Source organism: Anabrus simplex, chromosome 13 (assembly GCF_040414725.1).
Source record: "Anabrus simplex isolate iqAnaSimp1 chromosome 13, ASM4041472v1, whole genome shotgun sequence".
Lineage (NCBI taxonomy): Eukaryota > Metazoa > Arthropoda > Insecta > Orthoptera > Tettigoniidae > Anabrus > Anabrus simplex.
Window position 1 is genome coordinate 21,661,868 of NC_090277.1, and position 17,308 is coordinate 21,679,175.

Genomic DNA, 17,308 nt, shown 5'->3' on the forward strand with positions numbered 1-17,308 from the left:
CAGATTGAAACATAACAAGACTAGAACCGAACACTGCACTCGATGTTGTTGACTTTAACATGTGATCAGAACATTAATTGATGTGTTCAGATCACTAAATAAGTGATCAAAACTAGAATCGAACACTGTACACGATACTACATATGATCAGAACATCGGTGGATGTGTTTACAACATGTCTGGGGTATACCTTTGTGCTAAGAAAAAAATTAGAGTAGAATTCTGAACAGCTTGCGCAAGATAGCAACTCTTCCTTACTCTGCCAAAGTACATCTTTATCGAACATGCATTGCAAAAGCGAGAGTGTGCAGGTTTAGACTTGAACACATACTACCGTTTATAGTGCGATGTTATAGAACACTGCATTGCAAGACTAGAATCAAACACTTTTGAGAAAAAAATTCTGTTCTCAATATACTTACCGAACTAGATGATAACATACTTTCGAATTTAATCAACACCTTCTTTCTTGCTCTTACTCTTCTTCGAGAGGAAGGAGTAGGAGGAGGAGAAGGTAATACCTAATCTAAAATAAAAGAATATGCTAATTCTACATTATTTATTCTATACTAATTACTACAACTTATGCCCTAATTTTAGAGCCCTTCTTAGGTCTTTTACTGATGTTGAGCTTCTTATTAGACATTGCAACAGTATAATCCTTTACTTTCAGAGATGTCGATGTGCCTAAAAAAAGAACAAAAATATATGAATGTAGCGTAGAAGTACTTGTGATAATGAAATGAAATGTGGTATGGCTTTTAGTGCCGGGATATCCCAGGACGGGTTCGGCTTGCCAGATGCAGGTCTTTCTATTTGACTCCCGTAGGCGACCTGCGCGTCGTGATGAGGATGAAATGATTATGAAGACAACACATACACCCAGCCCCCGTGCCATTGGAATTAACCAATTAAGGTTAAAATCCCCGACCCGGCCGGGAATCGAACCCGGGACCCTCTGAACCGAAGGCCAGTACGCTGACCGTTCAGCCAACGAGTCGGACAGTACTTGTGATGATAGGATATGAATAGGTAAGTTACTTTGTTAACAGGTAACCTAGCTATCTTTAACTCAAAGACCTTTACTGCCTAGCGTAAAAGCAAATGTAATAATAGGATATCAAAATTACAAGTCAGCTAGCCTAGAGTTGCGATGTTTTTAGAAGAAAACAAGTTTCAGCCTATTGAGGTCAGACATTGTCGTGAGTTTGAAGTTACAAGATTAACCACCTCCTTGTCTACGCCTTCTAATCCTCCAATCGTAAAATGCTAAAATCAATGAAGGTTACAAAAGATACTTGGTTTGTTAACAGGTAACCTAGCTATCTTTAACTCAAAGACCTTTATTGCCTAACATAAAACAAATGTAATAATAGGATATCGAAAGGACAAGTCAGCTAGCCTAGAGTTGCGATGTTTTCAGAAGAAACCAAGTTTCAGCCTATTGAGGTCAGACATTGTCGTGAGTTTGAAGTTACAAGATTAACCACATCCTTGTCTACACCTTCTAATCCTCTAATCGTAAAATGCTAAAAACAATGAAGATTATAAAAGATACTTGGTTTGTTAACAGCTAACCTAGCTATCTTTAACACAAAGACCTTTATTGCCTGACGTAAAAGCAAATGTAATAATAGGATATCGAAAGGACAAGTCAGCTAGCCTAGAGTTGCGATGTTTTTAGCAGAAACCAAGTTTCAGCCTATTGAGGTCAGACATTGTAGTGACTTTGAAGTTACAAGATTAACCACATCCTTGTCTACGCCTTCTAATCTTCCTAGCGTAAAATGCTAAAAACAATGAAGGTTACAAAAGATACTTGGTTTGTTAATAGGTAACCTAGCTATCTTTAACTCAAAGACCTTTATTGCCTGACGTAAAAGCAAATGTAATAATAGGATATCGAAAGGACAAGTCAGCTAGCCTAGAGTTGCGATGTTTTTAGAAGAAACCAAGTTTCAGCCTATTGAGGTCAGACATTGTCGTGAGTTTGAAGTTACAAGATTAACTACCTCCTTGTCTACGCCTTCTAATCCTCCAATCGTAAAATGCTAAAAACAACGAAGGTTACAAAAGATACTTGGTTTGTTAACAGGTAACCTAGCTATCTTTAACTCAAAGACCTTTACTGCCTAGCGTAAAAGCAAATGTAATAATAGGATATCGAAAGGACAAGTCAGCTAGGATAGAGTTGGGATGTTTTCAGAAGAAACCAAGTTTCAGCCTATTGAGGTCAGACATTGTCGTGAGTTTGAAGTTACAAGATTAACCACATCCTTGTCTACACCTTCTAATCCTCTAATCGTAAAATGCTAAAAACAATGAAGGTTATAAAAGATACTTGGTTTGTTAACATGTAACCTAGCTATCTTTAACTCAAAGACCTTTATTGCCTAACATAAAAGCAAATGTAATAATAGGATATCGAAAGGACAAGTCAGCTAGCCTAGAGTTGCGATGTTTTTGGAAGAAACCAAGTTTCAGCCTATTGAGGTCAGACATTGTCGTGAGTTTGAAGTTACAAGATTAACCACATCCTTGTCTACACCTTCTAATCTTCCTATCGTAAAATGCTAAAAACAATGAAGGTTACAAATGATACTTGGTTTGTTAACAGGTAACCTAGCTATCTTTAACTCAAAGACCTTTACTGCCTAGCGTAAAAGCAAATGTAATAATAGGATATCGAAAGGACAAGTCACCTAGCCTAGAGTTGCGATGTTTTTAGAAGAAACCAAGTTTCAGCCTATTGAGGTCAGACATTGTCGTGAGTTTGAAGTTACAAGATTAACCACATCCTTGTCTACACCTTCTAATCCTCTAATCGTAAAATGCTAAAAACAATGAAGGTTATAAAAGATACTTGGTTTGTTAACAGCTAACCTAGCTATCTTTAACTCAAAGACCTTTATTGCCTGACGTAAAAGCAAATGTAATAATAGGATATCGAAAGGACAAGTCAGCTAGCCTAGAGTTGCGATGTTTTTAGCAGAAACCAAGTTTCAGCCTATTGAGGTCAGACATTGTCGTGAGTTTGAAGTTACAAGATTAACCACATCCTTGTCTACACCTTCTAATCTTCTTATCGTAAAATGCTAAAACAATGAAGGTTACAAAAGATACTTGGTTTGTTAACAGGTAACCTAGCTATCTTTAACTCAAAGACCTTTACTGCCTAACGTAAAAGCAAATGTAATAATAGGATATCAAAAGGACAAGTCAGCTAGCATAGAGTTGCGATGTTTTTAGAAGAAAGCAAGTTTCAGCCGATAGAGGTCAGACATTGTCGTGAGTTTGAAGTTACAAGATTAACCACTCCCTTATCTACACCTTCTAATCCTCTAATCGTAAAATGCTAAAAACAATGAAGGTTACAAAAGATACTTGGTTTGATAACAGGTAACCTAGCTATCTTTAACTCAAAGACCTTTATTGCCTGACGTAAAAGCAAATGTAATAATAGGATATGAAAGGGAAACTCAGTTAGCCTAGAGTTGCAATGTTTAGAAGAAACCAAGTTTTAACCTATAGAGGACAGACATTGTAGTAAGTTTGAAATTACAAGATTAACCTCTTCTAATTCTCCTATCTTATAATGCTAAAACAACGTAAACATATAAGATCGATAAAAAAAGTACGCGCTGCAGACTGTTACTCGGATGAATAAAATGCGTACCTTCAAGCCTGTAACTCGAACGATAATATTTTAGTTGTACCTAAAAAGAAAAGAAAATATATGAATGTAGATGTTTATTACCTAGCGTAGAAGTTGCTTTGCAAACAGTAACTAACAGTTCAGGCTTATCTTAAGTTGAAGGCTGAAGAATAATATTCACAGCAGACAGTACTTAGACGGGGGATGTACACGTAATAAACACACACAAAGAACTGTGAGCGCTTCACGCAGGCTGCAGCGAGTAAATATGCTGCTTGTTACCAAGCGGATGTGAAAGTCGCTGACAACTGCAGTACAGGTGGAACTAAATGTTTATGCAACAAGAGCTCTCCTGAGTGCCTTACGCTGAGTTCTGCTGGCTGACGTATTTAAGCCTGGATCGAACCTGCTGTTGATGCCGAGGTGTCAGAATTTAAAGAGTTCTGCAGTGGATCGAGCCTTAGAAAGTTAGCATGCGATCCTCGACCTCTGGACTTAAACGGGAGGGTACTAAGCTAAACAAGAAGCCGACATCCGCGGTATTCCTTACCTGTAGGCACTTAAAGGTAATGATCTAAGACCGCATCCGGCTAGATCATGTAATTACACGTTATGACGATCGCGCAGGTCCCTCGCCTAGCATTTGCTATTTTTACGGCTTCCGACAGTAGGGGTTCGAACCCGCTATCTCCTGAAGTAGCGAGAATGATTGCGGGTACAAGAGTGTTGAGGGTGATTCATCTGTCGGATAGAGGCGATCCTACTGTTGCATATTACATTCTCAGGTAGTTTCGAATAACTAGAGGGCGTGCAAAAAGCCAGCATTAAGTAAGGGTATATAACGCTGTGTTGATGGGGACGTTAAACCTTGTGTAGACTCCTTCGAAAATGATTGTGAGTACAAGATGTTGATGGCGATTCATCTGTCGGATGGAGGCGATAAGCTGTGTGCAGGCTTCTTCGGTAGGAGTAGGCTATGTGCCAGCACCGAGTTTTACCCTCTCCCTACTGTTGCATATTACATTCTCAGGTAGTTTCGAATAACCAGAGGGCATGCGAAAAGCTAGCATTAAGTAAGGGCATATAACGCTGTTGATGGGGACGTTAAACCTTATGCAGACTCCCTCGACAATGATTGTGAGTACAAGATGTTGATGGTGATTCATCTGTCGGATGGAGGCGATAAGCTGTATGCAGGCTTCATCGGTAGGAGTAGGCTATGTACCGGCACCGGGTTTTACCCTCTCCCTACTATTGTATATTACATTCTTAGGCAGTTTCGAATAACCAGAGGGTGTGTAAAAAGCCAGCATTAAGTAAGGGCATATAACGCTGTTGATGGGGACGTCAAACCTTGTACAGGCTCCTTCAACAGGAGTAGCCTATATGCCGGTACCGTACAAGCTCTTTCAATAGGAGTAGGCTATGTGCTAGCACATGTAACAAGACTAGGATTTATTTTTGGACTGCACTTGGCTAGAAATAGCCACACATAATGATTATATAGAAAGAGAATTGCCGGCTCCTAGGTTTCGGTTGTAAGTTTGGAATTATAAGATTAACCTCTCCTATAGCATGAAGATTGAAGAGAACAACTATTTATCAATAGACTAAAGTTGCAATGTTCGGAAGAAACCAAGTTTCAGCCTACAGAGGTCAGACATTGTCGTGAGTTTTACTAAGCAAAGCCTACATCTACAGTAACCCCTACCTGTAAGCAACAACACGAAACGCTGAGGTACCGAAATATACAAGTTCTACAAGCAGACGTATATGTACTACGATTAAACGGAAGGTCTGAGCTCAGCTCGACAAGCTGCTAATAATTTTAATGCGAACTGTACGCGTGCAGTAGACTTCATACTCCACTGAGGTAAACACATTCCAGGTAGGAGCTGGCTAGCCAGATGTAGCTTGTGTGCGTGTCTGTGTAGGCTTGCTTCAAACTCCATCTGAAAACACACATCCCAGATACTTTTCTTGTTCTAAAGTCTGCTTATTCGAAACCCGGTGCTAGTACATACCTACTCGCAAGGTATAACGCCTGAAATGCACTAGGAAGCAGCTAGCTGCTGCTCTCCTCCTGTTTTCACAACCGGTTGCCCCTTCCTAACATGAGATTATAATTGTAAGAACCTATTTTACGGCCGGATACCCTTCCTGACGCAAGAATCTGTTTTTACAGTTTAAATCACAGTTTCTTGAACTATTGTTTTACCGCTAGATGCCCCTCCTAGCGCTGAAACACCAGGATTTAGCCAGTTAACATTCCTGATGTAACAACAAGCATGTTAGGTGCAAGTTATGCTAAGCAAACAACCGCCATCATAGGCAAGCCGTTCAAAACTGTACTCCTTTTTTCTCTTAGAACAAATCGATGTTCTGATCATATGTTGTATCGAGTACAGTGTTCGATTATATATATTCTTAATCGCTTCTTTGCTACTACGATCAAGAGCGCAGCATGGTGCTCTCAGATGGCGGATGTGGAATTTGCTGCCACCACATGTGAAAGAATAAAGATGCCAACACGATACTCTCCTGACAGCTTTTCAAATTGTCCGCCACCACAGAGTGCAGCGCGGCGCTCTCTTGATTAAAGATAGCGGATGACAGCTGCACGTGAGTATGTAAAGCACGTGGAATTTATCACCACCACAAAGATGGCAGCACAGTGCTCTGTTCATTAAAGATGGCGGATGACAACTAACGAAATTGCCCGCATGAGGCAGCATGGTGCTCTGTTCATTAAATATGGCGGATGACAGTTGACGAAATTGCCCGCATAATAGCAGCACGGTGCTCTCTTGATTAAAGATGGCGGATAACAGCTGTCAGAAAAAAAGCACGTGAGTTTGTTTCCAAACAAGAGCACGTGGAATTTGCTACCGCTACAAAGAGGGCAGCACGGTCCTCTCTAGATTAACGATGGCTGCTGTCAAAAAAGCACGTGGCTTTGTAAAGCATGTGGAATTTGCCGCCACCACATAGAGTGCAGCACGGCGCTCTCTTAATTAAAGATGGCGGATGACAGCTCTCAAAAATTCACGTGGCTTTGTTTACCGATTCAAATCTCGCGCTAGTAAGGTTAAGTTGGTAGCACTAAGGTTTAGGCCCGTTAAGATAGCAGTACTGCCGATGACAGGTGACGAATTTGCAACTACTGCGATAAAGAGGGCAGCACGATGCTCTGTAGTTTAAAGATGGCGGATGACAGCTGTCAAAAAGCACGTGGATATGTTTACAAATTCAGATCTCGCGCTAGTGAGGTTAAGTTGGTACCACTAAGGTTTAGGTCCGTCAAGATGGCTGCGCTGAGGTTTGCGATACGTTGTTGTCTGTCAAAAAGCACGTGGCTGTCAAAAACACGTGGCTTTGTTTACCAATTCAAATCTCGCGCTAGTTAGGTTAAGTTGGTACTACTGAGGTTTAGGCCCGTCAAGATGGCAGCAGTGAGGTTAGCGATGCGTTGTTGTCTGTCAAAAAGCACGTGGCTGTCAAAAAGCACGTGGCTGTCAAAAAGCACGTGGCTTTGTTTACCTATTCAAATCTCGCGCTAGTTAGGTTAAGTTGGTACCACTGAGGTTTAGGTCCGTCAAGATGGCAGCAGTGAGGTTAGCGATGCGTTGTTGTCGATGAGAGCTGTCAATAAGCACGTGACTTTGTTTACTACAGATTCAAATCTCGCGCCAAAATTCAAATCTCCCGCCAAAATTCAAATTTCCCGCGGGAGGCGGAGGCCTCTCCCGAGAGCCGGAGGCGGAGGCGGCGGCCGAACTGTCCTATTATACTACTTAAGTGTATTAATATAGGTGCTTTTCATAAATAAATCTTCTTAATAGTATGCATATGGTGTGTAATTCGAACTACCGCATCTAAAAATTGCTTACGGAGGTATTATATTTTAGTGGTAGGGGCGGGGGGAGGGAGAGGGATCGGGGGATGGGGGGCGGTAAGATGATTTTTGCCCCCCCCCCCTCTGACAAATCTCCTAGTTCCGGCCCTGGTGAGAAGCGCTATTCACTATTTTCGTTTTACTTTTGAAGTGGTTAGCTTGTTGTTATTTAATGTTCGTGTTCCTTTGTTTTTTATTATGCAGCTCGGACATAGGGAAGGGACCAGTCAGCTCATTTGCTTGAACTAATTCCTACGATACCGTTCATCGCCTTGAGTCGTTCAAATAAACGAGGTAGTTCATGAATAGATGAGAAAGTGCTGTCATGTGACAATTAACACGGCACCCCATTGGCCATTTGTGTGCTAGCTTATTTTGTCGTTCAAATGAATGAGGTAGTTCATTTGTGCTCTCGCGGCATTTCGTCAAATGAACGAGGTACTTCATTTGTGCCGTCTGCATGGAAACAGCTCTCGTGGCACGTCGTTCAAATGAACGAGGTAGTTTATTATGAGCTCTCTTGGCAACAGCACTAGCGGCGTGAGGAGAGGTAGTTTTCCGTACAGCACGCGAGCTAGTACCTAAATTCTACAACAGATAGTACTTGCGAACGTCTTCGTCTTCCTTTAATTGAATGGCAAACCTCACAGCCTTGACCCCACCCCACCTCCTACGTTGTTTAAAGCTCGGCGTTTTTAAGGGGCGTATGAATCAGCTGTTTGAGAGAGAAGAAGCTATTTATCGACTTTATCCATGGGAAAACATGGCTCTAAGATAATTATTGTCCTTTTTATCTGTTAAAGAGCTGGGAAGGCGAACCCTGTGAAACGTCCTGTTAATAACGAATGTTCCTGAATAGCTAACTAATATTACAATGTTAGATGTAAATCTTTTAAGGCGTTTGCTGTATAAAACTAGAGTTTCGTTTTAGGCCTGACTGTGTCAGGCCCTAACCACTGACGATTATAGGGTGTATGCACGTGAATTTATCAGAAGCCCATTAACTTTTGATATGCTCTATTGGTATGAAAAAACTAATTCGCTCATCGAGAAACATTTTCCATTAATATTACAACATATTACGGGGAGTCGTGACTGACATTATGAACTTCTGTACTTTTCTGTCCATCACCACCTAATTTTAACCACTAACATATAGTCTCATTAGACATCATTACACATATTTATTAGGATATTGGTCAATCAATGTTTGTCCTATAAACATTTTACTGCTTTTTGCCATGCAATATGGAAAATGCTCCTTGCGTCACTTTTTTTTTGAACTTGAAATGCGGTCAGCTGATTACCCACACGTATATAATAGTTTCGTTGTCAGGGAAGAACTGTAGGAGATACACAATTTCATTTTGTCTTCATCACACCATTGTAAAAGCGTAGTTCTTTGCTCTATTCACTTGATCATAAGAATGTATGGTAATTTCGAAAGAATATGATAGAAAAACATTTGGTATACGACAAAGTGACGAAAAAAAACATATATAGGTTAATGTGAATGAAAAACTCCCTCTGTAGATCAGTAGTCTGCTTCCGATCCTCAAGATTGCGAGTTCAAACCCGGCAGAAGTACTCGGATTTTGAAAGGGCGGAAAGAAAGCCGTTCGAAACTATATCGTGTGATATCGGCATGTAAAGGATCTCTGGTAACACATATGGTGTTTTCCTTAAGTCAGTCAGACCACCCACATGGTGAGTTAAACCAGAACGTCAAATCAAAATGCCTGTACATGGTAGCTGAAGCATACTTAAAATACTACTACTACTACTACTACTACTAATAATAATAATAATAATAATAATAATAATAATAATAATAATAATAATCATGATAATAATTTACCAGAACGTAGAAAACATACCAGAAACCATAAGAAAAAGGAGATTGCTATTTCTTGGACACATTTACAGAATGGATGACAACAGACTAACTAAACGAATCTTCAAGTACCTTTGGGAAAAGAAATCAACTACCACCTGGATTCAAGAAGTCAAGAAAGACCTGGAAAGGAACAACATACGAGAAGAAGAATTATTGGAAAGAAAGATTTTTAGGAGGAAAGTCTTACAAATGGAAGGATTCCAAGGGAGGAAGGAAAAGAAAACAGGCACAAAGTGGACTGAAGATAGGAAAAAGAAACACAGCGAAACAATGAAAGAATACTGGAAGAAAAGGAAAGAACAACTAAGGAGGAACAATTGAAATTGTAACGTGGTCCTTAGAAGGCCGGAACGCAAGAAGAAGAAGAAATAATCTGTTTACACTCCAGGGTTGGTTTTCCCCTCGGACTCAGCGAGGGATCCCACCTCTACCGCCTCAAGGGCAGAGTCCCGGGGCGTGAGACCTTTTGGTCGGAGGATACAACTGGGGAGTAGGACTAGACCTCGCCTAGGCGGCCTCACCTGCTATGCTGAACAGGGGCCCTGTGGTGGGGGGGAGATCAAAAGGTATTGAAAAGGCGGAGGGAAGGAAGCGGCCGTGGCCTTAAGTTAAGTACCACCCCGGCATTTGCCTGAAGGAGAAGTGAAGAAAACACGGTAAACCACTTCGAGGATAGCTGAGGTGGGAATCGAACTCACCTCTACTCAGTTGACTTTCAGAGGCTGAGTGGACACCGTTCCAGCCCTCGTACCAATCTTCAAATTTCGTGGCAGAGCAGGGAATCGAATCCGGGCCTCCGGGGGTGGCAGCTAATCACGTTAAGCACTACACCACAGAGGTGGACATTCTTCTTCTTCCTCTTCTTGTTCTTCTTATACAGCAATTGAACGAGAGCACTTGTTACACACATGACCACTTCTTTTTAAATTTTAAAATTTGTGCTTGGAGCTTTAAGAACGGTGGTAGGGTGATAGTAATTATGTTTTTATACATGAAAAACGGAAGAGTTTTTAAAGCCCGAAATTGAAATATTGATAGCCCTATTTTGAACGGATATAGCTAAATTTTCACTCCTGATTCAGCTTAGCGTAGTTTACGGTATTATTTGCTTAAGATGTATTTGTTTAGAGAAAATATTCGTAAGGCTTATATTTTATGTGGTTTATGATGGTGGAAATGATGAAAACTTTCGTGTATTCTGTGTCAATCGCAGAATCTGAAGTGTAATTCTGTTACATGTTACAAATTTCATGTTTGGTCCGTATTGAAATGTACATCAGTTTAAGATATTACCAAAATTTATTAGGATCAACCTGTTCAATACAATTGAATTTCAAAAGTTAGAACTTACATCCCATTACACTAAAATTCGAAGAGACATATTTCGCCCTTTATAAGGGCATCATCAGCCTCTTTACACTCATACTTCAAAGATAAAAATCAGGATCCTGATTATTATGGTAAAAAATATAAAAATGAGAATATAAGATTGGATATGAGTATTATACAATGTGAGAAATTGTTATGAGTTCTTAAATAACATTTTACAATTGAAACTTCATTTAAAATGTTTGCGAAGAAAAGGTTGAAGTTGGTATGATATTACACTAATAATTTTAAAATAGTTCATAAAATAGACAAACTAGGCCTTATCCATATAATGACAAGAAGGTCTATGGCTAAAGTTACCGTATCAAAGTTCGAGTGAAATTCGGCTGAAAGCAACTTGATTTACATGTTGAAGAGAAGTTTAATGGACTTTAGTAGCCACTTCAGATGACACTGAAACTTTATTGTTGAAAACTTGTGATATTAAACTGTAGTATGGCGCTGAGTAGATGAAAAAGTTGGATCCATTAATCCATTAATCCATTAATCTCGTTATTTACGAAGTGGGTTTGCGGTCTCCATAATTTTGTTGAAGGAGTGATAAAAGGTTCATAATTAAATGTTGCCGTATAGATCTTTGCTAATTGGGGTGGTTATTAACTCTTAGACTGATAGTTAAATGGGAACATTCTTACTTGTTGTTGGCTGTAGCTTTAAATATATATTACTATTGAAGGATATATGGTGAAGAATGTTCTCGATTTTTGTCGTATGAACTGGTTGTCTGTACGGTCTTGGAACGAGTTTTTTATCACTCCTTCAACAAAATTATGGAGACCGCGAAACCACTTCGTAAATAACGAGATTAATGGAGTAATGGATCCAACTTTATCATCCTCACAGCGCCATACTACAGTTTAATATCACAAGTTTTCAACAATAAAGTTTCAGTGTCATCTAAAGTGGCCACTAAGGTCTATTAACCTTCTCTTCAACATGTAAATCAAGTTGCTTTCAGCCGAATTTCACTCGAACTTTGATACGGTAACTTTAGCCATAGACCTTCTTATTATTATGTGGATAAGGCCTAGTTTGTCTATTTCAGAAAATATTTTAAAGTTACTAGTGAAATAACATACCAACTTCAACCTTTTCTTCGCAAACATTTTAAATGAAGTTTCAATTATTTGTAAATTATTATTTAAGAACTCATAACAATTTCTCACGTTGTATAATACTTGTTTCCAATCTTATATTTCCAATTATATTTTTACCATGACAATCAGGATCCTGATTTTTATCTTTGAAGTATGAGTGTATAAAGGTATATGATGCCATTATAAAGGGCGAAACATGTCCCTTCAAATTTTAGTGGTATAGGATTACATCCTTACTTTGGAAATTCAATTGTATTGAATAGGTTGATCCTAACAAATTTTGGTAATATCTTAAACTGGTCTAATTCTGTCCCTCGGTAGGAACTTCTGTTTAGTTATTTGTATAACAAGCGAGTTGGCCGAGTGGATAGGGGCGCGCAGCTGTGAGCATGCATTCGGGAGATAGTGGGTTGGAACACCTCTGTCGGCAGCCCTGAATTTGTTTTTCCGAAGTTTCCCACTTATACACCAGATAAATGCTGGAGCTGAACCTTAATTAAAGCCGCTTACCTTCCCACTCCTATCCCATCGTACAGCAAATTGTACAAAAAGGCTCTGATATCACGTCTCCCTTATTTTGGGTTCCCCAACACAAACTAGCCCATTTAACCAGTACTAGGTCTACTGATATTGCAGTCCCCTTTTAACCATCTATTGATCTGCTAATGAAAATAGAAAAAGTGGGTAAATATACTGCTTTTTGAGATCTCATGGCATATTTTCGAAGAGATCATTTCGTAAATCAAACGGAACAACCTTTCCAATACCATCACCTTGAGCTTATTCACCCTGGCTACTACTGACAAAAATGAGTGCAATTGGACTGGATAAAAGCGTGACTAAATGGAGTAGGCGAAAAGTTATCTGATACTAGTAGTATAATAGGCGGGTTCTGCGGCCGCTTCCGCCTCAGGGCTCCCAGAGGCCCCCTCCGCCTCCGCCTCACGGGAGGCCCTCCCAGAGGCCTCCTCCGCCTCCTCCTCCCGAGGGGCCTTCCCAGAGGCCTCCTCCGCCTCCCGCGGGAAATTTGAATTGGTAAACAAAGCCACGTGCTTTTTGACAGCTGTCATCGACAACAACGCATCGCTAACCTTACTGCTGCCATCATGACGGGCCTAAACCTCAGTGGTACCAACTTAACCTAACTAGCGCGAGATTTGAATAGGTAAACAAAGCCACGTGCTTTTTGACAGCCACGTGCTTTTTGACAGACAACAACACATCGCTAACCTCAGTACTGCCATCTTGACGGGCCTAAACCTCAGTAGTACCAACTTAACCTAACTAGCGCGAGATTTGAATCGGTAAACAAAGCCACGTGTTTTTTGACAACCACGTGCTTTTTGACAGACAACAACGCATCGCTAACTTCAGCGTTACCATCTTGACGGACCTAAACCTTAGTGGTACCAACTTAACCTAACTAGCGCGAGATCTGAATCGGTAAACAAATCCACGTGCTTTTTGACAGCTGACATCCGCCATCTTTTATCAACAGAGCACAGTGCTGCCCTCTTTAGCTACTTACCTTGAAATGTGGTGGCGGATAATTTGAAAAATGCTTTTTGATAGCAGCCATCTTTAATCGACAGAGCACCGTGCTGCACTCTGGTGACAGACAATTCCACGTGACAGCAGCCATCTTTAATCATGAGAGCACAGGGCTGCACTCTATGTGGTGGCGGCAATTTGAAAAATTTCACATGCTCTTGTTTGGAAACAAAGCCACGTGCTTTTTTGACAGCTACCATCCGCCATCTTTAATCAAGATAGCATCGTGCTGCACTCTCTAGTTGTGGTGGCGGCAATTTGAAAAATTCCACATGCTCTTGTTTGGAAACAATGCTACATGCTTATTTGATAGCTACCATCCGCCATCTTTAATCTATAGAGCACAGTGCTGCCCTCTTTAGCTGAAATGTGGTGGCGGATAATTTGAAAAATGCTTTTTGACAGCAGCCATCTTTAATCCAGAGAGCACCGTGCTGCCTTCTTCAGCTAGATACCTATGGTGGCAGGCAATTCCTCGTGACAGCAGCCATCTCTAATCAAGAGAGCACCGTGCTGCCCTCTTTGTGGCGGTGGCAAATTCCACGTGCTTTACAAACTCTCGTGCTTTTTTCTGACAGCTGTCATCCACCATCTTGCATCACAAACCTCAGTGCTGCACTCTTTTGCTAGATACCTTTGAAATGTGGTGGCGGCAATTTGAAAAATTCTATGTGCTCTTGTTTGGAAACAAAGCCACGTGCTTTTCTGACAGCTGTAATCCACTATCTTTAATCAATAGAGCACCGTGCTGCTATAATGCGGGCAATTTCGTCAGCTGTCATCCACCATCTTTAATCTACAGAACACCGTGCTGCCCTCTGTAGTAGCGGGCAATTTGAAAAGTTCTGCTAGCTGTCATCCGCCATCTTTAATCAAGAGAGCACCGTGCTGCCCTCTTTAGCTAGATACCTTTGAAATGTGGTGGCGGCAAATTGAAAAATTCCACGTGCTCTTGTTTAGTAAACAAACTCACGTGCTTTTTGTCAGCTGTCATCCGCCATCTTACATCGGAAACCTCAGTGTTGCGCTCTTTAGGTACATGCCTTTGAAATATGGTGGCGGATAATTTAAAAACAAAAATTCTACAGCAGCCATCTCTCGACGCTAATTGCACAAGATGGCTGCTATACATGACTCCTTAAATTTCCTTATGCAAGATGGCCGCTATACATAGATTTTTATGAGACGCCCTTGGGATGCTTGCGCAAGATGGCGGTGATAAAAGGCTCCTTATGAGAATCCCTAGGGATGCTTGCGCAAGATGGCGGTTGCTCTTATGAGGCGGCTTAAGTGTACGGCCACACTTGCGTGTTTTCCCGCAGCGTGACTGCGGAAAATCACGCGCTAAAAATGCACAACACTGACTATAATGGGACATGCCACACTTGCGGGAAGAAGACGCTGCGAGACAACGGACAAGGCGCGTCTTCAAGGTCGCCCGCTCGAGAATGGGCCGGGGTCCATTTTCTCTGCGTGTTTCCCGCTCTCCCGCTCAGCAGGGCCTGGCCACACTTGCGGGAAGAAGACGCTGCGGTTTTATTGTGCTCTTGTTCGTGTTTAAAACTTAGGAGAATGTTATACAGTGAACTGATAATTTTGGAGGTACAAAGGTACCCATGCCTTAACGACAACTTAATGTCAATGCGAGTTATACATTCCCGCAACCTTGTGTTTCTTTCGCTGATAGCATTTTTCAACATACAGAAAAGCAGTTCAAATGAGGTCACGGACATTCTGTAATACTCAAAAAAATTATCTTGGTTGTCTTTTAGTTTATTGTGTAGGAGCACAAATTGTCCATTTGATGACCTGTCACTTAATACAGGATGGATCCAATGTTTTCTTTAACGCTGACGACGACGAAGAACAACCAAGCACATAACACAACAACGGAATTATTATTTTAAAATGGAATGCCTTCCATACGAAGAGCAGTGGCGATGTTTTGCTACTCACAAGTAATTCAGTTCGTCTTCAGTAAATTACGTTTTCTAGGTTAAGTAGGCTAGCTAGGTGTACCTTGTTTCGAATTTAGGTTTAGGAAATACTTTAGGTAATAATATTAACTTTAAAAATATTTGTAAATATCTGTAGGTTCGTTGGTTATACTTACAAAGGCAGATTATCATACGGAATAGTACTGTAACTTCTGCAGCAACTTCTCCGGTATTTCGTATAGATATCCGTTCAAACTATCGCGAAGGTAATAATTTACTACATAAAAAAACCATGATAGGCCTGTAAACTTCCATTTAAAAAGAAGTTAAAGAGATTACACGGTAATAGTTAACAGTCGTATTGTTATTGATTATTGTCGCTCCTCATATTCAAATATTGCATTGTTGGGTACAGTCGTGAACAAAGGGTGTAGTGTAGTCAAGTAAATAAAAATCAGCTGACCTTGTATTCCATTCATTTGTACTTCTGAGTAGGTAGGTAAAGTATCCGTAATCTATATTTCGCTCCCTCGATCTTTCAGTATTTTTGAGCGGTTAGCTAATAATAAATAAAGTTCATATATCCCAGAAATTGCAGTTCAAGTCCCTGGAGTAGTAGTAGTAGTAGTAGTAGTAGTAGTAGTAGTAGTAGTAGTAGTTTTGATAGAAATATTTGAGAAATTACTGTAGACAACCTCGTATTTTTCAGTAGGCCTAATTAAGGACACTTTCATTCTCCGTCCCGTGGAGTAGGGAAAATAATAGTAATCCACCAGCTGTAATAATCACATAACCACATTTCAGTAGAATTGTAGTGAAGATAAGCTATAATATATTAGATAGTATCTTGCCAGTTATATTCGTGTTTTTCTTCGTGTACGGCAATCCTTTCGATACTTCAGCATTTAACCAAACGCAGTGTAGTGTAGTGTAGATACATTGTAGTATAGATACAGTACATTTAGATAGTGCCTTATCTTGCCCGCTATATTCGTGTGTTATTTTTCGTGTGTATCTATTAGAACGTAATACTAATAATAATAATTTGTCTAAGCATTTAGCTTCGTTGGTAATCTTTGAGTACAGTAGTTCTTGCAAATTTCATTTCTGCTGTGCTTAGTTTAGTTACATACGGTACGGTACCGGTATCGTAATTAGGATACGTCTGAAAGTAGTTTAAAATTACTGTAGTGTACTGTACAGTAGTGTACGAGTAATATCCTATTAGAATTTAGTGTGATTATTTTATTATTGTAAAATATTTGTGTAGTACTGGTGTAGTAGAGGTATCCGTAGAAACTCTTACTAAAATACTGTTGTTGTAATTAGAATAGGCTTAATTGCAGTTTGGAATTGTGTAGTTCTTGTGTAGGCTATTACTTTCGATATTCAGTAATTAACAGCAGTTTTTATCCTGTCAGGGGTTGTAGGATAAAAAATAGAGCACGACTAAGTAGTATTGTAGTGTAGTCGTATATTAATTACCTTATTGTTGTGTACTATCCCAGACAATATATCCCTCCGTTCATTTATTTTTTGCAAATAAGTTATTTTTAATTTCATTTTTTCCCCGTGAAGAATGGCTAAGGAGCGCGAGTGTACTTACTGTGGATGTGGCGAGGCATTGAGGGGTATGAGGGAGGAGTTGGAAAGTTTGAGGGAGATAATTAGGATTCTCACAGAAGACAAGAAGGAAGACAGGACTCCCTCAAACAATGTACAGGTTACAGTAGGTGTATAAGAGGGAGGGGAAGGAAAGGGAGGAGTTGTAGAAGACAGGTGGTCTAATGTTCTAAGGGGAAGGAGATTGCAGGCTAAGGGCTCTATTCAGGACAGGTGTCTGCGCGAAATCGGTACGAGTCACTCCAGGTAGAACAACAGAAGGAA

The 17,308-nt window shown here is 40.3% G+C and overlaps 1 protein-coding gene across 1 annotated transcript in view; it reads right to left on the reverse strand.

The window, feature by feature from the left end:
* Positions 1-571: 571 nt before the first annotated feature.
* The window catches only part of LOC136884950 (uncharacterized), a 124,133-nt gene continuing 107,396 nt past the window's right edge, over positions 572-17,308 (reverse strand). Inside the window, exon 6 of the mRNA XM_068230128.1 lies at positions 572-687. Within this exon, the coding sequence (XP_068086229.1) occupies positions 639-687 (49 nt within the window). The 3' untranslated portion in view covers positions 572-638. The remainder of the gene's footprint in view (positions 688-17,308) is intronic.